Below are 25,701 nucleotides of genomic sequence, written 5' to 3' on the forward strand. Positions count from 1 at the left end.
CCCTTCCTGGCTACCCTGCTTTCAGCGGTTACAAGTAGCCCACGTCTCTGGGTATACCGTGTGGTGCTCACCCGTATGGCTGGTGACCTGGGGCCTCCTGTTAGCCTCCGCTCCGGGATGGCGGTGCTGGTCCCTTCGTTGTGACTGAGCCTCCGGGCTTTTATGGCCAGAGGACCTGGAATCCCCTGCCGGATGGATTCTGCTGCTGGGTATATCTTAGTCCCCACAGCCTCGGACTCCTGTGTCCGGTTTTAGTACCTTCTCCCAGGGCGAGCTCTGCACAGCTCCAGCCCCTGGCGCTTCTCCTTGGCTCCTACAGAGCTCCTGATGTCTATCTGTCCCTGTTTCTGCGTGTCCAGACCAGACTCCGTCTCTGTCTGGAACTCCTCTCTCTAACCCTGCCTCAGCCCCAGTTTATATAGGGGAAGTTCTTCCCCTCCCAGGACTGGGCAGGAGGTGTGGCATGCTTAGGATTCCTGCCCAGGAGACCTCCCACCTGCTCACAGACATAATATCTCTATCACTGTGGCAACCAGACCCCTGGGGTGCCACAGATACACCCAGGACACTGTATCTGAGCTCTGTACAGGTGGATACACCCAGGACACTGTATCTGAGCTGTGTACAGGTGGATACACCCAGGACACTGTATCTGAGCTCTGTACAGGTGGATACACCCAGGGCACTGTATCTGAGCTCTGTACAGGTGGATACACCCAGGACACAGTATCTGAGCTCTGTACAAGTGGATACACCCAGGGCAGTGTATCTGAGCTCTGTACAGGTGGATACACCCAGGGCTCTGTATCTGAGCTCTGTACAGGTGGATACACCCAGGACACTGTATCTGAGCTGTGTACAGGTGGATACACCCAGGGCTCTGTATCTGAGCTCTGTACAGGTGGATACACCCAGGGCACTGTATCTGAGCTCTCTACAGGTGGATGTACCTAGGACACTGTATCTGAGTTCTGTACAGGTGGATACACCCAGGGCACTGTATCTGAGCTCCGTACAGGTGGATACAACCAGGGCTCTGTATCTGAGCTCTATACAGGTGGATACACCCAGGACACTGCATCTGAGCTCTGTACAGGTGGATACACCCAGGGCTCTGTATCTGAGCTCTGTACAGGTGGATACACCCAGGGCACTGTATCTGAGCTCTGTACAGGTGGATACACCCAGGGCTCTGTATCTGAGCTCTGTACAGGTGGATATACCTAGGACACTGTATCTGAGCTCTGTACAGGTGGATACACTCAGGGCTCTGTATCTGAGCTCTGTACAGGTGGATACACCCAGGGCACTGTATCTGAGCCGTGTACAGGTGGATACACCCAGAGCAGTGTATCTGAGCTCTGTACAGGTGGATACACCCAGGGCTCTGTATCTGAGCTCTGTACAGGTGGATACACCCAGGACACTGTATCTGAGCTGTGTACAGGTGAATACACCCAGGGCTCTGTATCTGAGCTCTGTACAGGTGGATACACCCCGGACACTGTATCTGAGCTGTGTACAGGTGGATACACCCAGGGCACTGTATCTGAGCTCTCTACAGGTGGATATACCTAGGACACTGTATCTGAGCTCTGTACAGGTGGATACACTCAGGGCTCTGTATCTGAGCTCTGTACAGGTGGATACACCCAGGGCACTGTATCTGAGCCGTGTACAGGTGGATACACCCAGAGCAGTGTATCTGAGCTCTGTACAAGCGGATACACCCATGACACTGTATCTGAGCTCTGTACAGGTGGATACACCCAGGGCACTGTATCTGAGCTCTCTACAGGTGGATATACCTAGGACACTGTATCTGAGCTCTGTACAGGTGGATACACTCAGGGCTCTGTATCTGAGCTCTGTACAGGTGGATACACCCAGGGCACTGTATCTGAGCCGTGTACAGGTGGATACACCCAGAGCAGTGTATCTGAGCTCTGTACAAGCGGATACACCCATGACACTGTATCTGAGCTCTGTAGAGGTGAATACACCCAGGGCACTGTATGTGAGCTCTGTACAGGTGGATACACCCAGGACACTGTATCTGAGCTCTGTACAGGTGGATACACCCAGGGCACTGTATCTGAGCTCTGTAGAGGTGAATACACCCAGGACACTGTATCTGAGCTCTGTACAGGTGGATACACCCAGGACACTGTATCTGAGCTCTGTACAGGTGGATACACCCAGGGCACTGTATCTGAGCTGTGTACAGGTGGATACACCCAGGACACTGTATCTGAGCTCTGTACAGGTGGATACATTTGGTGAAGGTCTCATACATGGAGAGTGATGAGAAGGGGATTAAGAACAAGAAAGGAGACAGTCAGCAGAGAGACGGCAGATGGGAGTGAGAGACACCCACTAATACAGGGGGAGTGCCATCCACATGTAGCGTCTCCAGAGACATAGTGGAGAGATCCCAGCAGGAGGGAGTAGTGCTGAGCGTGCAGCCTGGGTGACACAGTGAGAGGCAGCAGATCAGGGGCAGCAGATCAGGAGCAGTGGCAGAGGTGGCAGCAGATCAGGAGCAGTGGCAGAGGTGGCAGCAGATCAGGGCAGCAGATCAGGGGCAGCAGATCAGGGGCAGCAGATCAGGGGCAGCAGATCAGGGGCAGCAGATCAGGAGGGCAGCAGATCAGGGGCAGCAGATCAGGGCAGCAGATCAGGGCAGCAGATCAGGGGCAGCAGATCAGGGGCAGCAGATCAGGGCAGCAGATCAGGGGCAGCAGATCAGGGCAGCAGATCAGGGCAGCAGATCAGGGGCAGCAGATCAGGGGCAGCAGATCAGGGCAGCAGATCAGGGCAGCAGATCAGGGGCAGCAGATCAGGGCAGCAGATCAGGGGCAGCAGATCAGGGCAGCAGATCAGGGGCAGCAGATCAGGGCAGCAGATCAGGGGCAGCAGATCAGGGCAGCAGATCAGGGGCAGCAGATCAGGGCAGCTCCTGCTGACGCTCCCTCCTTCTCCTCTCGCCATGCTCAGCGCTGATTGACAGCTGCACGCTCCCAAAAAGGGATTGAAATGACGTTGATATAACAGAGGAGCTGCGACCCCGCACAGGACAGAAGCGCCCACCCGACACTGCGAGCCCCGAGGATTCACTGGCCGGGCTCACCATGCACTGCCAAGCCGAGCTCAGGCTGCCGTCCCCCGGACACATCAAGGCGGCCCGGCGGCGCTACAAGTCCTTCATGATCGACGAGATTCTCTCCAAGGAGACGTGCGATTACTTCGAGAAGCTGTCGCTGTACTCGGTGTGTCCGTCCCTGCTGGTGCGACCCAAACCCCTGCACTCCTGCCCCGGTAAGAGCCGCGTGCAGACCGCGCGATAGCTGGGGGGATCCTATATCTATTTATTCATTATCTATTTACTATCTATTATTTATCATCTATCTATTATATATTATCTATCTGTTATCTATTATCTATCTATCTATCATCTATCTATTATCTATCATCTATCTATTATCTATCTGTTATCTATTTACTATCTGTTATTTATCACCTATATATCTATTTATCTATTATATCTATTTATTTACTATCTATTATTTATTATCTATATATTATCTATTATCTATCTGTTATCTATTATCTATCTATTATCATCTATCTATTATCTATCTGTTATCTATTATCTATCTATCTATCATCTATCTATTATCTATCATCTATCTGTTATCTATCATCTATCTATTTACTATCTGTTATTTATCGTCTATATCTATTATCTATCTATTATATACATTATATTTATCTATTATCGATCTATTTACTATCTGTTATTTATTTATTATCTATCTATAGAACAAAATATCAGAACAGCATCAATTTAGAAAAGATGTGCGCAAGGCCTCCTAAACAACTATGCCGTGGTTATGTATTTATTGTATAAGAAAAGCAGACAGCACTGAAAAATAGATGAAAAAAGAGGACTTTATTAGGCCATCTGATGTGGCACCACTATCTATCTGTCTATCTATCTATCTATCTATCTATCTATCTCACATCTATCCATTATGATCTATTTATTTACTATCTATTATCTATTTATCAGTCATATATCTATTATAAACTATTTACTATCTATTATCTATCCATATATCTATTTATCATCTATTATCTACCTATTTACTATCTATTATTTCTTTCATCTATTTATTATCAATCATCTATTATCTATCATCTATTTACTATCTATTATCTATCTATTATCCATCTGTCTATTATCTATCATCTGTTATCTATTATCTATCATCTATCTATTATCTATCTATCATCTATCTATTATCTATTATCCATCTGTCTATTATCTATCATCTATCTATTATCTATCTATCTATTATATATCAATCACCTATTATCTATCTATTTACTATCTGTCTATTATTTCTATCATCTATCAAACAAAAAATAAATAATTCCTGACCACTGAATGTATAAAATAACACATGGCAGCACTCCCATTTAAAAAAAAACTGATAAAATAGTATTTATTCTACACCACTGCCACAACATGATCACAGAATAGATACTTTGTTTTCCCCTTGCTGGAGTGGATGCTGCCATCTGTATCTATCCCACATCTCTGCCATATCTTCTATCTATGTATGTGAATCAGGTGATGAGGATTTGGGGGTCACCCGCTGTTCAGCTGTTCTTTGCTGCTGTCACTATCTTGATTTGCCCATGAAGTGGTACATGTGTTATCTGGCAAGGACTGGGGCTGCTCGACAGATATCATCATCATCATCACTGATATTTGCTGCTACTTATGTTATTATAATGATAATATTATGGTAGAGAAATCAGCGCCAGGAGTAATTCCAGAGAAGTGAGGGATCTCAGCTGAGGGTGCAGCCCCCCTCACCCAGGAGTTGACACTTTTCCCTGCATCCTCTGCTCGCCCCAGGAGCTGACACTTTTCCCTGCATCCTCTGCTCGCCTCAGAAGCTGACACTTTTCCCTGCATCCTCTGCTCGCCCCAGGAGCTGACACTTTTCCCTGCATCCTCTGCTCGCCCCAGGAGCTGACACTTTTGCCTGCATCCTCTGCTCGCCCAAGGAGCTGACACTTTTCCCTGCATCCTCTGTTCGCCCCAGGAGCTGACACTTTTCCCTGCATCCTCTGTTCGCCCCAGGAGCTGACACTTTTCCCTGCATCCTCTGCTCGCCCCAGGAGCTGACACTTTTCCCTGCATCCTCTGCTCGCCCCAGGAGCTGACACTTTTGCCTGCATCCTCTGCTCGCCCAAGGAGCTGACACTTTTCCCTGCATCCTCTGCTCGCCCCAGGAGCTGACACTTTTGCCTGCATTCTCTGCTCGCCTCAGAAGCTGACACTTTCCCTGCATCCTCTGCTCGCCTCAGAAGCTGACACTTTTCCCTGCATCCTCTGCTCGCCCCAGGAGCTGACACTTTTGCCTGCATCCTCTGCTCGCCCCAGGAGCTGACACTTTTCCCTGCATCCTCTGTTCGCCCCAGGAGCTGACACTTTTCCCTGCATCCTCTGCTCGCCCCAGGAGCTGACACTTTTGCCTGCATCCTCTGTTCACCCCAGGAGCTGACACTTTTCCCTGCATCCTCTGCTCGCCCCAGGAGCTGACACTTTTCCCTGCATCCTCTGCTCGCCCCAGGAGCTGACACTTTTGCCTGCATCCTCTGCTCACCCCAGGAGCTGACACTTTTCCCTGAATCCTCTGCTCGCCCCAGGAGCTGACACTTTTGCCTGCATCCTCTGCTCGCCCCAGGAGCTGACACTTTTCCCTGCATCCTCTGTTCGCCCCAGGAGCTGACACTTTTGCCTGCATCCTCTGCTCGCCCCAGGAGCTGACACTTTTCCGTGCATCCTCTGCTCGCCCCAGGAGCTGACACTTTTCCCTGCATCCTCTGCTCGCCCCAGGAGCTGACACTTTTCCCTGCATCCTCTGTTCACCCCAGGAGCTGACACTTTTCCCTGCATCCTCTGCTCGCCCCAGGAGCTGACACTTTTCCCTGCATCCTCTGCTCGCCCCAGGAGCTGACACTTTTGCCTGCATCCTCTGCTCACCCCAGGAGCTGACACTTTTCCCTGCATCCTCTGCTCGCCCCAGGAGCTGACACTTTTCCCTGCATCCTCTGCTCGCCCCTGGAGCTGACACTTTTCCCTGCATCCTCTGCTCGCCCCAGGAGCTGACACTTTTCCCTGCATCCTCTGCTCGCCCCAGGAGCTGACACTTTTCCCTGCATCCTCTGTTCACCCCAGGAGCAGACACTTTTCCCTGCATCCTCTGCTCGCCCCAGGAGCTGACACTTTTCCCTGCATCCTCTGCTCGCCCCAGGAGCTGACACTTTTGCCTGCATCCTCTGCTCACCCCAGGAGCTGACACTTTTCCCTGCATCCTCTGCTCGCCCCTGGAGCTGACACTTTTGCCTGCATCCTCTGCTCGCCCCAGGAGCTGACACTTTTGCCTGCATCCTCTGCTCGCCTCAGAAGCTGACACTTTTCCCTGCATCCTCTGCTCGCCCCAGGAGCTGACACTTTTCCCTGCATCCTCTGCTCGCCCCAGGAGATGACTCTTTTCCCTGCATCCTCTGCTCGCCCCTGGAGCTGACACTTTTCCCTGCATCCTCTGCTCGCCCCTGGAGCTGACACTTTTCCCTGCATCCTCTGCTCGCCCCAGGAGCTGACACTTTTCCGTGCATCCTCTGCTCGCCCCAGGAGCTGACACTTTTCCCTGCATCCTCTGCTCGCCCCAGGAGCTGACACTTTTCCCTGCATCCTCTGCTCGCCCCTGGAGCTGACACTTTTCCCTGCATCCTCTGCTCGCCCCAGGAGCTGACACTTTTCCCTGCATCCTCTGCTCGCCCCTGGAGCTGACACTTTTCCCTGCATCCTCTGCTCGCCCCTGGAGCTGACACTTTTCCCTGCATCCTCTGCTCGCCCCAGGAGCTGACACTTTTTCCTGCATTCTCTGCTTGCCTTTTGCGCTAACACTTTTGCATTCTTCGCTCATGAACTTGGAGCAGAGGTCACGCAGGAGGTGTCAGCAGTGATTGGAGGGATTTGGAGCTCCTGTTTCTTGTTGAATGAAGAGAGACTGTTGGCAAATAAAGATCGTGAGCACAACTGAGCTTTTGTTTGAAGCAACAACATTTGTGAACTGTCACTTGACTCCTGATTTAATAATGCATCAGCCTGTCAGGGAGAGCCGGCATCTGAGGGCCAACCTGCCATGTGCACTGGAGCAGGGTCCTCTGTATCTGTCATCTGCACTGGAGCAGGGTCCTCTGTATCTGTCATGTACAATAGAGCAGTGTCCTCTGTATCTGTCATGTGCACTGGAGCAGAGAACTCTGTATCTGGGATGTGCACTGGAGTAGGGTCCTCTTTATCTGTCATGTGCACTGGAGCAGGGAACTCTGTATCTGGGATGTGCACTGGAGTAGGGTCCTCTGTATCTGGGATGTGCACTGGAGTAGGGTCCTCTGTATCTGTCATGTGCACTGGAGCAGGGAACTCTGTATCTGGGATGTGCACTGGAGTAGGGTCCTCTTTATCTGTCATGTGCACTGGAGCAGGGAACTCTGTATCTGGGATGTGCACTGGAGTAGGGTCCTCTGTATCTGTCATGTGCACTGGAGCAGGGAACTCTGTATCTGTCAAGTGCACTGGAGCAGGGAACTCTGTATCTGGGATGTGCACTGGAGTAGGGTCCTCTGTATCTGAGCTGTGCACTGGAGCTGGGTCCTCTGTATCTGTCATGTGCACTGGAGCAGAGAACTCTGTATCTGGGATGTGCACTGGAGTAGGGTCCTCTGTATCTGTCATGTGCACTGGAGCAGGGAACTCTGTATCTGGGATGTGCACTGGAGTAGGGTCCTCTGTATCTGTCATGTGCACTGGAGCAGGGAACTCTGTATCTGGGATGTGCACTGGAGTAGGGTCCTCTGTATCTGTCATGTGCACTGGAGCAGGGAACTCTGTATCTGTCAAGTGCACTGGAGCAGGGAACTCTGTATCTGGGATGTGCACTGGAGTAGGGTCCTCTGTATCTGAGCTGTGCACTGGAGCTGGGTCCTCTGTATCTGTCATGTACACTAGAACAGTGTCCTCTGTTTCTGTCATGTACACTGAAGCAGGGAACTCTGTATCTGAGCTGTGCTCTGCAGCAGTGTCCTCTGTATCTGTCATGTGCACTGGAGCAGGGTTCTCTGTATCTTGGATGTGCACTGGAGCAGTGTCCTCTGTATCTGGGATGCACAATGGAGCAGGGTTCTCTGTATCTGGGATGTGCACTGGAACAGGGTCTTCTACATCTGAGCTGTGCACTGGAGCTGGGAACTCTGTATCTGGGCTGTGCACTGGAGCAGGGCCCTCTGTATCTGGGTTGTGACCTGGAACAGGGTCCTCTGTATCTGGGTTGTGACCTGGAACAGGGTCCTCTATATCTGGGATGTGCACTGGAGCAGGGTCCTCTGCATCTGAGCTGTGCATTGGAACAGGGTCCTCTGTATCTGTGATGTACACTGGAGCAGAGTCCTCTGAATCTGTCTTGTACACTGGAGCAAGGTCCTCTGTATATGGGCTGTGCACTGGAGCAAGGTCCTCTGTATCTGTCTTGTGCGCTGGAGCCGGTTCCTCTGTATTTGGGATGTGTGCTGGAGCAGGGATTATTGCACATTGATTTATCATCCTGTATCGATACATTGATTATCTCTGTAGTTATTGTTCCTGTAGTTATTGCCTCTCTAGTTATTACAGTTATTACCTCTGTAGTTATTACCTCTGTAGTTATTGCCTCTGTAGTTGTTACCTTTGTAGTTATTGCCTCTGTAGTTATTGCCTCTGTAGTTGTTACCTCTGTAGTTATTACCTCTGTAGTTGTTACCTCTGTAGTTATTGCCTCTGTAGTTGTTACCTCTGTAGTTGTTGCCTCTGTAGCTATTGCCTCTGTAGTTGTTACCGCTGTAGTTATTGCCTCTGTAGTTATTGCCTCTGTAGTTGTTACCTCTGTAGTTATTGCCTCTGTAATTATTGCCTCTGTAGTTGTTACCGCTGTAGTTATTGCCTCTGTAGTTATTGCCTCTGTAGTTGTTACCTCTGTAGTTATTGCCTCTGTAGTTGTTACTTCTGTAATTATTGCCTCTGTAGTTGTTACCGCTGTAGTTATTGCCTCTGTAGTTATTGCCTCTGTAGTTGTTACCTCTGTAGTTATTGCCTCTGTAGTTATTGTCTCTGTAGTTATTGCCTCTGTAGTTATTGCCTCTGTAGTTGTTACCTCTGTAGTTATTACAACTGTAGTTATTGCCTCTGTAGTTATTGCCTCTGTAGTTGTTACCTCTGTAGTTGTTACCGCTGTAGTTATTGCCTCTGTAGTTATTGCCTCTGTAGTTGTTACCTCTGTAGTTATTGCCTCTGTAGTTATTGTCTCTGTAGTTGTTACCTCTGTAGTTATTGCCTCTGTAGTTATTGCCTCTGTAGTTATTGCCTCTGTAGTTGTTACCTCTGTAATTATTGCCTCTGTAGTTATTGCCTCTGTAGTTATTACCTCTGTAGTTATTGCCTCTGTAGTTATTACCTCTGTAGTTATTGCCTCTGTAGTTGTTACCTCTGTAGTTATTGCCTCTGTAATTATTGCCTCTGTAGTTATTGCCTCTGTAGTTGTTACCTCTGTAGTTGTTACCGCTGTAGTTATTGCCTCTGTAGTTGTTACCTCTGTAGTTATTACCTCTGTAGTTATTGCCTCTGTAGTTGTTACCTCTGTAGTTATTGCCTCTGTAGTTATTGCCTCTGTAGTTGTTACCTCTGTAGTTATTACCGCTGTAGTTATTGCCTCTGTAGTTATTGCCTCTGTAGTTGTTACCTCTGTAGTTGTTACCTCTGTAGCTGTTACCTCTGTAGTTATTGCCTCTGTAGTTATTGCCTCTGTAGTTATTGTCTCTGTAGTTGCAGGACTCGGCAGCTGTGTGATTATTTCTGACGTATTGTGTGTTCTAGACCTGACAATTGTCGGTCTGCGTCGTTTCTCGGTCATTTTGTTACATGCAGTTATATTTTCATGAGCGACAAGATCGCTTTTGGGTCAGTTTGCAGCTCACAGGAATGAACCTGAGCAACTAGGGAATTAATTACTATACATTGTTATGTAGGATTTGTTTATAGATCTGCTGTGATACAAGATAGATCACTAAAAGGAAAAGTCCTGCCAGTCTGTTACTGTCACCAACCAGGGACTCTACACCGGAATCTCTGCTGCTCCATCAGTTCCCCATAGACGAGCGCATGCACTGGCTGCACTGCCAGGACTCTGCCCTACAGATACAATGCTGGCACCTCAGGTGGCACATTTGTCTGGAGAGGTTTGCACTTTTCTCATTTCTTGCTTCTCTAGGGTCATCACTACAGATCTTCTCTACTGATTGTTGTGGGAATTATGACTATATTCTACAATTGCTCAATAATTTGGCATATAAGAGTCACTATTGATGAGCAGTAAAAGGTTTCATTTCTGAATTTGCAGCCATCTGCATCCAGCTTGTTATCCTTTTAGGGTGGGAGAAAAATGCTGGCGATAGTCTGATCCAGGGTATTCTATCAGCTTGTTCCCATTCACATGGTGCATCAGTTCTCGTCCTAGTTTGGTTTTAGAGCCGGATCAGAAAACGCAGCACACACGGTTTTGTAATCTGGTATAGACAATGGCATCGGTTGCATCCAAATGAGAACAAAGCCTAAAAATGAGAGGGGAAGAGATTTTCCCTTCTGTCCAGTATGACAGTGATTTGTTGTGGGATTTTTCATGGTCTTTATTTCGCCTCCTCGCACACAGTGGAGCAGATTTGGGAATCCTGGCACAGAAGCATGTGCTGCTTGGTAGATTCCATCTGATTTGGCGCGATATTCTTCACCTCCTCTTGGTTGATCTACTTTAGATCTTGCCTCTAAACTTGGTCACATCAGTATTAAATCTGGTGGAACATAAAGCTTCACAATATTGACGCCTGTTTTACAAAGTGTCCAGTAAGGGGGCAAAACCCATTGTTTCTGGCACAAATAATTATTAATTGTGTATAAAATTATTTAAAGTATATTTTTGTGAGCCTAATAGTGGATTCCTGGCACCGTGAAAGTCAATCTGTCCCAGTGGTTGAGTGATTTTAAAAATCAAAAAGTAACTTCAGTTTTAAACATTTTTAATATAACTTTTTTTTTTTCACAATAATTTTAGTTTTTGTATTGTTACATTTGTAAGAACGGCGTTTTCTGAAAATAAAATCCACGCAAAAAAAAACCATCAGTTTTTTTATGGCAGTTCTTCACTTAACAAACCACACAGATACAAAAGGAATAGGAAATATAGAGAAGCAATTATACTTCTAATGGATCCATTTCTTGGTTTAGCTCAAAAAAAAAAAACGGCATCAAAAACTGAAACAATGTTTTTTCCCAAAAACTGCTTTTGTGTGTGTAACGGCCCTGGCTTCACTCGCCAGGTTTATGGAAATAGACACATTTTTGTTCATGGTGTTTTTAGCATTTTTTTGTGCAACCATATATTAACGTAAAATGTTCTACAATACACTGTCTCAACACGCCGCAGATTTTTAGGAACATTGTTGCATATTGTTCAGACATTTGTTCCCATAGGCTTCTCATTAGCGCTTTAGAAACAACAGAAAAACAAAAGCAAATTTATAATTATAACCAAATAAAATAAATAAATAAAATCCCAATAAAACAATTTCAGACTGAGTAAAATATCTGCACATTCGAGTCTGTATTACGGCTCCGCATCCTGCGCTGTTCTGCTGAATCTAACTCAGGTCACTAATCTTAAATACCTGCAAAGAAAAAAAAACGAAAAAAAACCCATAAAATAGTGGAAACGTTTATTATAGACAGAACCTGACACTACTTTGGGTCTTTAAACAGATGTAAATATTATATATGTATAGATACATTTGATCTCATTGATTCATAAGTCGACCAGTTTGTTTTATCCATGTTTAAAAAAAAGAAATGAAAAATAAAAAAACAGCTGCCAGTGTGAACGCGGCAATATTTGCCATTGTTGGCTGCATTGTACTAATCTCTGTCCTGTCCAATTACACAGCACAGAATAAGATCCGGCTAGAAAAATAACATTAATAATAAGAAAAAAAATAACAACAACATTTCAAAATAATAGTAATAATAAAATACAAATAAAGCAACAATAGAATTTATAAGTTGACATGACTTCATCCTTACTAGAAAATGTGAGATTTGATGTTTTATCATTTAAAATAAATAATTCACAATAAATTCTGCATCTATAAATCTGCTGTATAAAACAAGACCCAAAAAAGAAGCGATGGGAAGAAACGCTGCGTCGGATGTCCCGCGTCAATCATCTCCGTAGCCGTTAATAATAGTAGAAATTCCCAGAAGCTTCAGGGTGAATTTATCCTTCATTATAATAAATGTAACAAGTCTTCAGTTTTAGAAATAATTGGATTTTCTTTTTGTTTTGCTTACAGTTTACATAACTAAAGATATTTATTAAATTGTAATTGAAGAAAACCTCGAGTAATCTATCCTTTACACAATAAGAAGAACATCTGATTCTCTACAGTCACACATTTCTTTTCCTTAATATTCTGATTAGAAAATTCAAACATATGAAATTGCCACATTATTATCAGCAAGTGACAGAAAATATTCTTAACATTTCTTTGTATTTTTTTTTATATTGGGAAATATCTTTTATTAATAAAAATAAAATAAAACCTTAGAAACTAAATATTCAGTTGGATTTAATAAAACATCTAATATAATAGCAGCAACAAAAATTATAGAAAAACTCTTTCTTTCTCAATTAAAAATACTTTGTTATAATTTTTTATAACTTCCAACAAAAAAAACATATTTCATTGTTACCAAATATATACACATATATCTATACGTACACACATATTTACATTCACATATTGGTAAAGTAACAACCTGCATAAAACTTTCAGTGTTGGGAACGGTGTAAAAACAGTAAAAAAAAGAATAAGGATTAAAGAAAATACAATCTAAATTAAATAATAACTTTTTTCTTTCATGAGAAGCCTTTGTTACTGCAGTTACACAGGGCTGGTACTTACATGAAGTTGCGCTATGGGATATTCACATGTAACAAGAATTTCAGAAGGGGTCTGCAGTGTCTTCCGGGGTCATTTATTTGTGGTCATGGATATATTCTGGTGATTGAGGTTTACACGACCTAACGTGCATCAGGTGCTTGTGCGGGGCAGAGGTCGCTGGGTCCCGGGGCTCGGTGCGCCTCCTTGTTATGTGCACAGCAGCCGTATGGAACAGTCTTCCTATCTTTGTTTCTCACTTAATTGTTTATACTCGAACGCTTCTTCATAGACATTATTTTCATAACTGTCCTTTTGTTCTTTTTAATTATTACGCTATTATACCCGGCAGAGTCCACTCTGCACAGAACCGCTGCCAGTGCATCCCACAAACTACCCACCCATTCACACTTGTTATTTGTCATGTTATGTCTCACAAGATAAATATTAATATTAATTATCTTATAAGCATTGAACCAGTTCTGCAAGACGGAAAAAGCTGCACATAAACCTAACTAATATACATAAACCATTACCGAAATATATTACACAAACCTGTTCATAAACACCACTAAAATACATCAATCTCAACATAAAGGGAAATAAAATACATAAACCTGAGCATAAAGGGAAATAAAATACATAAACCTGAGCATAAAGGGAAATAAAATACATAAACCTGAGCATAAAGGGAAATAAAATACATAAACCTGAGCATAAAGGGAAATAAAATACATAAACCTGAGCATAAAGGGAAATAAAATACATAAACCTGAGCATAAAGGGAAATAAAATACATAAACCTGAGAATAAAGGGAAATAAAATACATAAACCTGAGCATAAAGGGAAATAAAATACATAAACCTGAGCATAAAGGGAAATAAAATACATAAACCTGAGCATAAAGGGAAATAAAATACATAAACCTGAGAATAAAGGGAAATAAAATACATAAACCTGAGAATAAAGGGGAAATAAAATACATAAACCTGAGCATAAAGGGAAATAAAATACATAAACCTGAGCATAAAGGGAAATAAAATACATAAACCTGAGCATAAAGGGGAAATAAAATACATAAACCTGAGCATAAAGGGAAATAAAATACATAAACCTGAGCATAAAAGGGAAATAAAATACATAAACCTGAGCATAAAGGGGAAATAAAATACATAAACCTGAGAATAAAGGGAAATAAAATACATAAACCTGAGAATAAAGGGAAATAAAATACATAAACCTGAGAATAAAGGGAAATAAAATACATAAACCTGAGAATAAAGGGGAAATAAAATACATAAACCTGAGAATAAAGGGAAATAAAATACATAAACCTGAGAATAAAGGGAAATAAAATACATAAACCTGAGAATAAAGGGGAAATAAAATACATAAACCTGAGAATAAAGGGAAATAAAATACATAAACCTGAGCATAAAGGGAAATAAAATACATAAACCTGAGCATAAAGGGGAAATAAAATACATAAACCTGAGAATAAAGGGAAATAAAATACATAAACCTGAGAATAAAGGGAAATAAAATACATAAACCTGAGCATAAAGGGAAATAAAATACATAAACCTGAACATAAAGGGAAATAAAATACATAAACCTGAGCATAAAGGGAAATAAAATACATAAACCTGAGAATAAAGGGAAATAAAATACATAAACCTGAGAATAAAGGGAAATAAAATACATAAACCTGAGCATAAAGGGGAAATAAAATACATAAACCTGAGAATAAAGGGAAATAAAATACATAAACCTGAGAATAAAGGGAAATAAAATACATAAACCTGAGCATAAAGGGAAATAAAATACATAAACCTGAGCATAAAGGGAAATAAAATACATAAACCTGAGCATAAAGGGAAATAAAATACATAAACCTGAACATAAAGGGAAATAAAATACATAAACCTGAGCATAAAGGGAAATAAAATACATAAACCTGAGAATAAAGGGAAATAAAATACATAAACCTGAGAATAAAGGGAAATAAAATACATAAACCTGAGAATAAAGGGGAAATAAAATACATAAACCTGAGCATAAAGGGAAATAAAATACATAAACCTGAACATAAAGGGAAATAAAATACATAAACCTGAGCATAAAGGGAAATAAAATACATAAACCTGAGAATAAAGGGAAATAAAATACATAAACCTGAGAATAAAGGGAAATAAAATACATAAACCTGAGAATAAAGGGAAATAAAATACATAAACCTGAGCATAAAGGGAAATAAAATACATAAACCTGAGAATAAAGGGGAAATAAAATACATAAACCTGAGAATAAAGGGGAAATAAAATACATAAACCTGAGAATAAAGGGAAATAAAATACATAAACCTGAGAATAAAGGGAAATAAAATACATAAACCTGAGAATAAAGGGAAATAAAATACATAAACCTGAGAATAAAGGGAAATAAAATACATAAACCTGAGAATAAAGGGAAATAAAATACATAAACCTGAGAATAAAGGGAAATAAAATACATAAACCTGAGAATAAAGGGGAAATAAAATACATAAACCTGAGAATAAAGGGAAATAAAATACATAAACCTGAACATAAAGGGAAATAAAATACATAAACCTGAGAATAAAGGGAAATAAAATACATAAACCTGAGCATAAAGGGAAATAAAATACATAAACCTGAGAATAAAGGGAAATAAAATACATAAACCTGAACATAAAGGGAAATAAAATACATAAACCTGAGAATAAAGGGAAATAAAATACATAAACCTGAGCATAAAGGGGAAATAAAATACATAAACCTGAGAATAAAGGGAAATAAAATACATAAACCTGAGAATAAAGGGAAATAAAATACATAAACCTGAGCATAAAGGGAAATAAAATACATAAACCTGAGAATAAAGGGAAATAAAATACATAAACCTGAGAATAAAGGGAAATAAAATACATAAACCTGAGAATAAAGGGAAATAAAATACATAAACCTGAGAATAAAGGGAAATAAAATACATAAACCTGAGAATAAAGGGAAATAAAATACATAAACCTGAGAATAAAGTAAGATAAAATATGAAGTGAAAGGCGGAGAATTTTTTGGACCTGACTTAACTGATTAAACGGATCTATTTCTTAATTACTCTGCATTCAATAGAAGCACATGGGATCCACCCAATAATTCTTACATTTATGTTTTTCTTTCTTTCATGAATAATCTTGCGTCAACAACGGAATATTATGATTAGGAAATGAATAAATCCATGTTTCAGGACTTCGCCAAACCCAGATTCCTATTACAAAGTTTCCCTCTAAGTCTCAGGGCGATCTCCTTTATTTTTAGCTGCAGGAGATAGGAGCTCGGGGAGGAAGGATTTTGGCTGAAGTTGGCAATCGTTCACATTTAGCAGGGAATCTTGCCCCGTCCTCAGTGGTACAGGTCTGCGCCATGTGGCTGTGAATATATTGGGCCGGCGAGCAGAGGCCGCCATGACACCAGATCATGGAGCACAACATCTGCGCATTCTGCGGATCACACGTTAATTTTAGAACGGCTTCACGTCGGCATAGTTGTCACCTGTTCTCCTCTCGGGGACGGTCCCTTGGGGTGTAACGTTATAAGGGTCTCTGTATCATGCTGTCCCCTATGGATCTACGCCACACATAGGTGACATCGCGGGCAACCGCAGTACAAAGTCCCATTCTAATATATTTAATAGATATTTGCAGAAATTTCTGCAACAAAACTGCTGCGTAACTGCTAATATGGTGATGTTCATTTCTGGGACCCCCGGCTGGGGGGCTGCACGGAGTACTACTCTACTATGTATTGTCCCCGGAGATCACCTGGTGCATGTGACCCTCGCTTTATATTTTACGTCTTGTAAGACCAGGAGCAATCGTTGCTAACCCTTCTGACCTGGTATTTCTCACAGCCCAGCTTGTTACTGTTGTATCCAGTCCTAACAATCCTGTAACACTGGCAGGACCCCAGAAACTGTGAGGACCCCAGAAACTGTGAGGACAAGGCAGAGATCTGTGCTGCCGAGGAGCTGAGCTCACAGACCATGGCGTCGCTGGATATTGAGTTCCAGCCTCTGTGTTTCCATTAACTGACAGCAAGGAGAGATCTTGGAAACGTTGAGGCATTTTATATTGGTGCCGACGCTTCCAGGTAGCGAGGACCGGTCACCTGCAGCCGCGTAATTCAGTGTTATGTACATATTAGCAGCTTTATCTCATGTCTGCAGGTTCGTTCACTGCTTCTTACTACTCCTGTGTGATACAGGACATTTTATTAGCTGCCACCTCACACACAGTACATTACCCTGCAGGCAGCACACAGGATGACTAAGCCAGGGAGTAACGATGGGTGTAGTAGTACGTGTAACTGGCTATACACATTCTGCGCACGTATTAGTGCCTGCAAACTACTGACATATAAGGGCCAGCAGCCGGCACACAGGCTAGCTGCATGATAATGATTAGTCGGGGTGAATGCTCTCGTGCCCTGGCAGTTAGTGGCATGCTGGCGCAGGAGCTGGAGCTGGCACCGGAGCTGGCACAGGAGCCGACACAGGAGCCGGCACAAGAGCTGACACAGGAGCTGGCACAGTTGCTGGCGCAGGAGCTGGCACAGGAGCCGGCACAAGAGCTGACACAGGAGCTGGCACAGGAGCTGGTACCGGAGCTGGCACAGGAGCCGGCACAAGAGCTGACACAGGAGCTGGCACAGGAGCTGGCGCAGGAGCTGGCACAGGAGCTGGCGCAGGAGCTGGCACAAGAGCTGGCACCGGAGCTGGCACAGGAGCCGACACAGGAGCCGGCACAAGAGCTGACACAGGAGCTGGCACAGGAGCTGGCACCGGAGCTGGCACCGGAGCTGGCACAGGAGCTGGCGCAGGAGCTGGCACAGGAGCCGGCACAGGAGCTGACACAGGAGCTGGCACAGGAGCTGGCACCGGAGCTGGCACAGGAGCCGACACAGGAGCCGGCACAAGAGCTGACACAGAAGCTGGCGCAGGAGCTGGCACAGGAGCCGGCGCAGGAGCTGGCACAGGAGCTGGCACAGGAGCTGGCACAAGAGCTGGCACAGGAGCTGGCACAGGAGCCGACACAGGAGCCGGCACAAGAGCTGACACAGGAGCTGGCACAGGAGCTGGCGCAGGAGCTGGCACAGGAGCTGGCGCAGGAGCTGGCGCAGGAGCCGACACAGGAGCCGGCACAAGAGCTGACACAGGAGCTGGCACAGGAGCTGGCACCGGAGCTGGCACCGGAGCTGGCACAGGAGCTGGCGCAGGAGCCGACACAGGAGCCGGCACAAGAGCTGACACAGGAGCTGGCACAGGAGCTGGCACCGGAGCTGGCACCAGAGCTGGCACAGGAGCTGGCGCAGGAGCTGGCACAGGAGCCGGCACAGGAGCTGACACAGGAGCTGGCACAGGAGCTGGCACCGGAGCTGGCACAGGAGCCGACACAGGAGCCGGCACAAGAGCTGACACAGAAGCTGGCGCAGGAGCTGGCACAGGAGCCGGCGCAGGAGCTGGCACAGGAGCTGGCACAAGAGCTGGCACAGGAGCTGGCACCGGAGCTGGCACAGGAGCCGACACAGGAGCCGGCACAAGAGCTGACACAGGAGCTGGCACAGGAGCTGGCGCAGGAGCTGGCGCAGGAGCCGACACAGGAGCCGGCACAAGAGCTGACACAGGAGCTGGCACCGGAGCTGGCACCGGAGCTGGCACAGGAGCTGGCGCAGGAGCTGGCACAGGAGCCGGCACAGGAGCTGACACAGGAGCTGGCACAGGAGCTGGCACCGGAGCTGGCACAGGAGCCGACACAGGAGCCGGCACAAGAGCTGACACAGGAGCTGGCGCAGGAGCTGGCACAGGAGCCGGCGCAGGAGCTGGCACAGGAGCTGGCACAGGAGCTGGCACAAGAGCTGGCACAGGAGCTGGCACCGGAGCTGGCACAGGAGCCGACACAGGAGCCGGCACAAGAGCTGACACAGGAGCTGGCGCAGGAGCTGGCACAGGAGCCGGCGCAGGAGCTGGCACAGGAGCTGGCACAGGAGCTGGCACAAGAGCTGGCACAGGAGCTGGCGCAGGAGCTGGCATCAGGACCCAGTCCTGGGGCTCACATTACACTTGGGCTTATTTTCAGGGTGAATGCTCCCTCTGAACCTGCTGCAAGAGACGTGGCTGCCTACATGTACACAAGTCACAAATGATAAATCAGCATTTCTACAGTTTTTTCACTTCCATTTGACTATTAGGCTATGTTCACACGTTACATTTTTTCTGCGTTATTTATACAAATGTATGCAAATTTTAAGCTGCATTTTACAGCACCCGCAAAAGCTATGACATTTCTGAAATCTCTGAACTCACATTGTTTTGTTTTTTTTCCTCACTGAATTGGAAAAATTGCAGCCTGTCACTTCTTTCAACGTTTTTTCACCCATAGAAAGCAATAAATAAGTGCAAAAACGCAGCAAAAATGCAGCAAAAAACGCAAGTATCGGGTTTTACTGTGTTTTTTAGTGAAAAAAAAAGCATGTACAGCAGTATGGGAAACCCATTTATTTTTGTGATTTTCCCAAGTTTAAACCGTAATGTTTTGGCCTCATCACCTGAGATGGAAGTTTAGGATTAGTACAGTTTAATTAGGATTAATGTGGTGTGGAAAGTAAACATCTGGCGACCAAGGTGTGAAATTGAACAGTGTCCTACAACCTCAATGCTCTGCCAATGTCTTAGGTAAACTATTCCCGACCAATTCACCTCCCTCGGCTGTTACATTTGTAATTGTGTATTTTTTCATGAACTTTCTTGTTCAGAATAGTTACTGTTTTTTTCAGACATAAAAATCTTTTTCCACTAATAATTTGATCAAATTGCCCTTTTTTTTTTCCAAAAATGTTTTTTATGGTTTCACATGTCTTGCATTGTGCCCTAACACCTTGCATTGTTCATGCTTCCGTGGTGGAAACAAAGCTGAACTTTGGGATCCTGAAAAACGCAGCAAAACCTGCTTTTTGTAAGCAGCATCAGGTTTTGCCTGCAGCGAAAAACGCAACGTGTAAACATAGCTTAACTCTAAGGCCACGTTCACACGTTCAGGATTTTACATCAGTATTTGTAAGCCAAAAACCAGGAGTGGGTGATAAATACAGAAGTGGTGACGTGTTTCTATGATACCTTTCCTCTCCTGGTTCTGGCTTACAAATAAGTGATGTAAAATACTGACCAAATACTGAGAGTGTGAACGTGGGCTAAGGCGGGGTACAGAATGCTGTGTGAAAACTGGGACCAGTCAGGTCAGCATAGGGTCCACAGGCCGCTCCCAGTGCCCGTCGGCATAGCAGATAGGAGCAGGGGCCGGCTGCTATTCACATGCAATAGTCTTTGCCATATAGCGGACCAGACTTGCACAAGCTGCCATTTATTTCAGACGGAGCTCAGGCGGAAATACGGTCCTTGTGGGGTCTGGAAACGTTTGTCTGAACGTACCCTAGAGGGGCACTAAGGACCTCGATGTAAGAAATCCATCGTCTCTTGTTTAAGGCCCCTTCACACGGCCGATGCAAACTGTATGTGGTTAAGACGATAGCTTGCTACCCTTGTTGTCTGCAGCACATCCTCTCTTTACACGTAGCGATGTGCTGCCGACAACAATAATCTAATAGCCGCATAACTGGTCCAATCACTGCCCGATTGTTGGGTGGTCGGCGACATGCTTACAGGGGCCGCTAACTGGAAACATATGAAAGCCCTGACAATTCACTGACAATTGTGGAGGGTCTTTAGTGGTGATTGACTTATTATTGGATACTCTATGCTCCTGACCAAAGGACCATTATTACCAGACTGATTATCATCTCCCAAAGCTTAAGTAAAATGGGTGGAAGTCTGGTAACCAGGGCTGTCCGCGCTACTGTGTGTGATGGCGATACTGCATTTCCGTTCCTGTCTGGAGTCCAAAAGAATGTGTCACCCTGCACCGATACATTGTAACAGACGTGGCAGAAGAGAGAATTCCGCTGCTGATTGGGCCGAGTGCATTTGTAACGGCTTCTAGATGTCGATATGAAAGTCTCCATCATCCCCTGACAGCAAAGCCGAGATGTCGAAAATGGTGAGGAAGTGAAAAACACCGGGCTCAATTCATTATTCCGGGGATTTTTTAGGTCACTTTTGTTTGGTCTTGTGCTATTTGCTGACATTGTTTGTGCCTAATTCTGCAAAATGAGATTTATGCGAAATAAAAGGACTGCTCTTCACTTTTGTCTTTAACGCGTTTTATGACTTTTTAGTGTAAAAAAGACGCATATTGCAGTAAAAAGGTCACAAGTTACAGCGAAAGACTGGAGCATAATTGCATTAAAATGTGGGATATTTGGAAAAGTCACAAATGATGAATCATCTGGAAATCCTGAACTACGACCACTGTGACAAATTAGAAAAAAACAACAAACACATAAAAAGCGACTTTAGAAAAGGATCAAATGGAAAAGATGGATTTGGTGCAAAAAAAAAAAGACCCAAAAATCCAGGAGTAGGTGCAATAATGAATGCGCCCCATAGTGTATTGGAAGCGCCATCGCTGTCCATTGTAATGATATAATGAGGCGGAAATACTTGGGGGGTCTCTCGCTCTCCGTTGTCCGTCAGATGCGTCGCGGGGCCGGTGTCACTGTCACCACAGCTATATACACAGAATGGAACAAAACGTATCGGTGGGACAGAAAGTCAATGTGAATTCTGCAGCTTCCGTCAATGGCCGCCGGGAACATAAGACGTGTCCCTACAATATGGCAGGTGCAGATACTGCAGAAGACCATGGGCTAAGATTATAGACGACTTCTAAAGACGTGGCCTCCAGCCGGAAAGTACAACTCCCAACATGCACCGCCACCGGGCAAGTGTCCGGTACACCGGCAGGACAATCGCTGTCCCGCATGTCTGGATGGGGCTGCAGGGCGGCGCTCCGCTGTTACCTGGATTTTCGGGGGGTCTCTGGGCACTGATCATGACTGATGCAGCAGGGTGTCAGATATGGCGTACAGCTGCTGGATTGTCACCTGTATGGGGGGATGCTAGTCTCTTATATATCAGGCCAGTAAAAAGACGCATTGGTGGACACTAAGGGGTTAAAAGAATATGGATTTTACAATATAAAATTAGAAAAGAAATATATACAACATACATGAGATATGAAATATAAAAAAAAATCTATAATATAAAAATATTACATATCGTTCTATGTGAAATGTAAAAATCTAGAAAATGTTACATTTATTTCTTCTAATATTAAATGTAAAGAAAATTAGCTTTATATAAGGTCTAAGACTTTCTGGAATTTTTTTTTGCATTGACCATGAAGGTTTTTTTTTCTCATTTGACTTCTGTAGGTGTAAGACGTGGGGCTGTGAGCGAGCGGCGTATAGTTCTGCCATGTAGGGCACATGTGTAATGCTGTGACGGATCAGTAGATTCTGTGTATAGTCAACTCCTCATGAAGGACCAGAGCCCAATGTGAACTGGAAACACCTGCAGAAGTCTCCCACAGTCCATGAAATCTGTGCCGGGGGGGACAGTCTGCTCCACGACCAGGAGGGGATATCCGGGGGCATCGGTGAATGGCGTAAAGGCTGGACAGGAAAGTCAGGGCAGCACGTGTCTCCACACACTGACCCCCGGATCCCTTCTTATGGCAGCACCCCGGCTCTAGGTCCCTACCGGCACATTGGTTTTTACCCAGGCTGCAGTGTTGTGTCATTAAATTGTGGCAAAATAGAATTGATAACATATAGAACGTGTAAGAGAAAGAAAAAGAACAGAACAATAGGACTAAAGAGAAAGTGACCCGTGCTGCAACTTAGTTCTATACTTGCCGCACACGTCTCTGCCGCACACGTCTCTGCCGCTCACGTCTCTGCCGCACACGTCTCTGCCGCTCACGTCTCTGCCGCACACTGACATCTCTGCCGCACACGTCTCTGCCGCACACGTCTCTGCCGCACACGTCTCTGCCGCTCACGTCTCTGCCGCACACGTCTCTGCCGCTCACGTCTCTGCCGCACACTGACATCTCTGCCGCTCACGTCTCTGCCGCTCACGTCTCTGCCGCACACTGACATCTCTGCCGCTCACGTCTCTGCCGCACACGTCTCCGCCGCTCACGTCTCCGCCGCTCACGTCTCTGCCACTCACGTCTCTGCCGCACACTGACATCTCTGCCGCACACGTCTCTGCCGCTCACGTCTCCGCCGCTCACGTCTCCGCCTTTCACGTCTCTGCCGCACACGTCTCTGCCGCACACGTCTCTGCCGCTCACGTCTCTGCCGCACACTGACATCTCTGCCGCACACGTCTCTGCCGCACACTGACATCTCTGCCGCACACGTCTCTGCCGCTCATGTCTCTGCCGCACACGTCTCTGCCACTCACGTCTCTGCCGCACACTGACATCTCTGCCGCACACGTCTCTGCCGCTCACGTCTCTGCCGCACACTGACATCTCTGCCGCTCACGTCTCTGCCGCACACGTCTCTGCCGCTCACGTCTCTGCTGCACACGTCTCTGCCGCACACTGACATCTCTGCCGCTCACGTCTCTGCCGCACACGTCTCTGCCGCACACTGACATCTCTGCCGCACACGTCTCTGCCGCACACGTCTCTGCTGCACACGTCTCTGCCGCTCACGTCTCTGCCGCTCACGTCTCTGCCGCACACTGACATCTCTGCCGCACACTGACATCTCTGCCGCTCACGTCTTAGCCGCACACGTCTCTGCCACTCACGTCTCTGCCGCACACTGACATCTCTGCCGCACACGTCTCTGCCGCTCACGTCTCTGCCGCACACGTCTCTGCCGCTCACGTCTCTGCCGCTAACGTCTCTGCCGCTCACGTCTCTGCCGCACACGTCTCTGCCGCTCACGTCTCCGCCGCTCACGTCTCTGCCGCTCATGTCTCTGCTGCACACGTCTCTGCCGCTCACGTCTCTGCTGCACACGTCTCTGCTGCACACGTCTCTGCCGCTCACGTCTCTGCTGCACACGTCTCTGCTGCACACGTTTCTGCCGCTCACGTCTCTGCCGCACACGTCTCTACCGCTCACGTCTCTGCCGCACACGTCTCTGCCGCTCACGTCTCTGCCGCACACGTCTCTGCCGCACACTGACATCTCTGCCGCACACTGACATCTCTGCCGCACACGTCTCTGCCGCACACGTCTCTGCCGCTCACGTCTCTGCCGCTCACGTCTCTGCCGCTCACGTCTCTGCCGCACACTGACATCTCTGCCGCTCACGTCTCTGCCGCTCACGTCTCTGCCGCACACTGACATCTCTGCCGCTCACGTCTCTGCCGCACACTGACATCTCCGCCGCTCACGTCTCCGCCGCACACTGACATCTCTGCCGCACACGTCTCTGCCACTCACGTCTCCGCCGCTCACGTCTCCGCCGCACACTGACATCTCTGCCGCACACGTCTCTGCCGCACACGTCTCTGCCGCTCACGTCTCTGCCGCACACGTCTCTGCCGCACACGTCTCTGCCGCTCACGTCTCTGCCGCACACTGACATCTCTGCCGCACACGTCTCTGCCGCTCACGTCTCTGCCGCACACTGACATCTCTGCCGCACACGTCTCCGCCGCACACTGACATCTCCGCCGCACACGTCTCCGCCGCACACTGACATCTCTGCCGCACACGTCTCTGCTGCTCACGTCTCTGCCGCACACGTCTCTGCCGCACACGTCTCTGCCGCTCACGTCTCTGCCGCACACGTCTCTGCCGCTCACGTCTCTGCCGCACACTGACATCTCTGCCGCACACGTCTCTGCCGCTCACGTCTCTGCCGCACACGTCTCTGCAGCACACGTCTCTGCCGCTCACGTCTCTGCCGCACACGTCTCTGCCGCACACGTCTCTGCCGCTCACGTCTCTGCTGCACACGTCTCTGCCGCACACGTCTCTGCCGCTCACGTCTCTGCTGCACACGTCTCTGCCGCACACGTCTCTGCCGCTCACGTCTCTGCCGCACACGTCTCTGCCGCACACGTCTCTGCCGCACACGTCTCTGCCGCACAAGTCTCTGCCGCTCACGTCTCTGCCGCACACGTCTCTGCCGCACACGTCTCTGCCGCTCACGTCTCTGCCGCACACTGACATCTCTGCCGCACACGTCTCTGCCGCTCACGTCTCTGCCGCACACGTCTCTGCCGCACACGTCTCTGCCGCTCACGTCTCTGCCGCACACGTCTCTGCCGCACACGTCTCTGCCGCTCACGTCTCTGCTGCACACGTCTCTGCCGCACACGTCTCTGCCGCACACGTCTCTGCCGCTCACGTCTCTGCCGCACACGTCTCTGCCGCACACGTCTCTGCCGCACACGTCTCTGCCGCTCACGTCTCTGCCGCACACGTCTCTGCTGCACACGTCTCTGCCGCTCACGTCTCTGCCGCACACGTCTCTGCCGCTCACGTCTCTGCTGCACACGTCTCTGCCGCTCACGTCTCTGCCGCACACGTCTCTGCCGCTCACGTCTCTGCCGCACACGTCTCTGCCGCACACGTCTCTGCCGCTCACGTCTCT

The 25,701-nt window shown here is 46.9% G+C and overlaps 2 protein-coding genes across 2 annotated transcripts in view; one reads left to right on the forward strand and one right to left on the reverse strand.

Annotated features, from left to right (window-relative positions):
• Positions 1-2,369: 2,369 nt before the first annotated feature.
• BARX2 (BARX homeobox 2) overlaps positions 2,370-25,701 on the forward strand; it is a 75,929-nt gene continuing 52,597 nt past the window's right edge. The window contains exons 1-2 of the mRNA XM_073657447.1: positions 2,370-2,817; positions 2,925-3,318. Coding sequence (XP_073513548.1) covers positions 3,132-3,318 — 187 coding nt within the window. The 5' untranslated portion in view covers positions 2,370-2,817; positions 2,925-3,131. The remainder of the gene's footprint in view (positions 2,818-2,924; positions 3,319-25,701) is intronic.
• On the reverse strand, positions 18,473-19,210 carry LOC141172892 (uncharacterized; the record flags this gene model as incomplete). The annotated part of the gene is made up of 1 exon (XM_073657513.1): positions 18,473-19,210. A coding segment is annotated over exon 1 (738 nt), but the record flags the coding sequence as incomplete, so codon positions are not given.

This window comes from Phyllobates terribilis, unplaced genomic scaffold (assembly GCF_046119375.1).
Source record: "Phyllobates terribilis strain yellow unplaced genomic scaffold, ASM4611937v1 Scaffold_12__6_contigs__length_324123572, whole genome shotgun sequence".
NCBI classification, from domain to species: Eukaryota; Metazoa; Chordata; class Amphibia; order Anura; family Dendrobatidae; genus Phyllobates; species Phyllobates terribilis.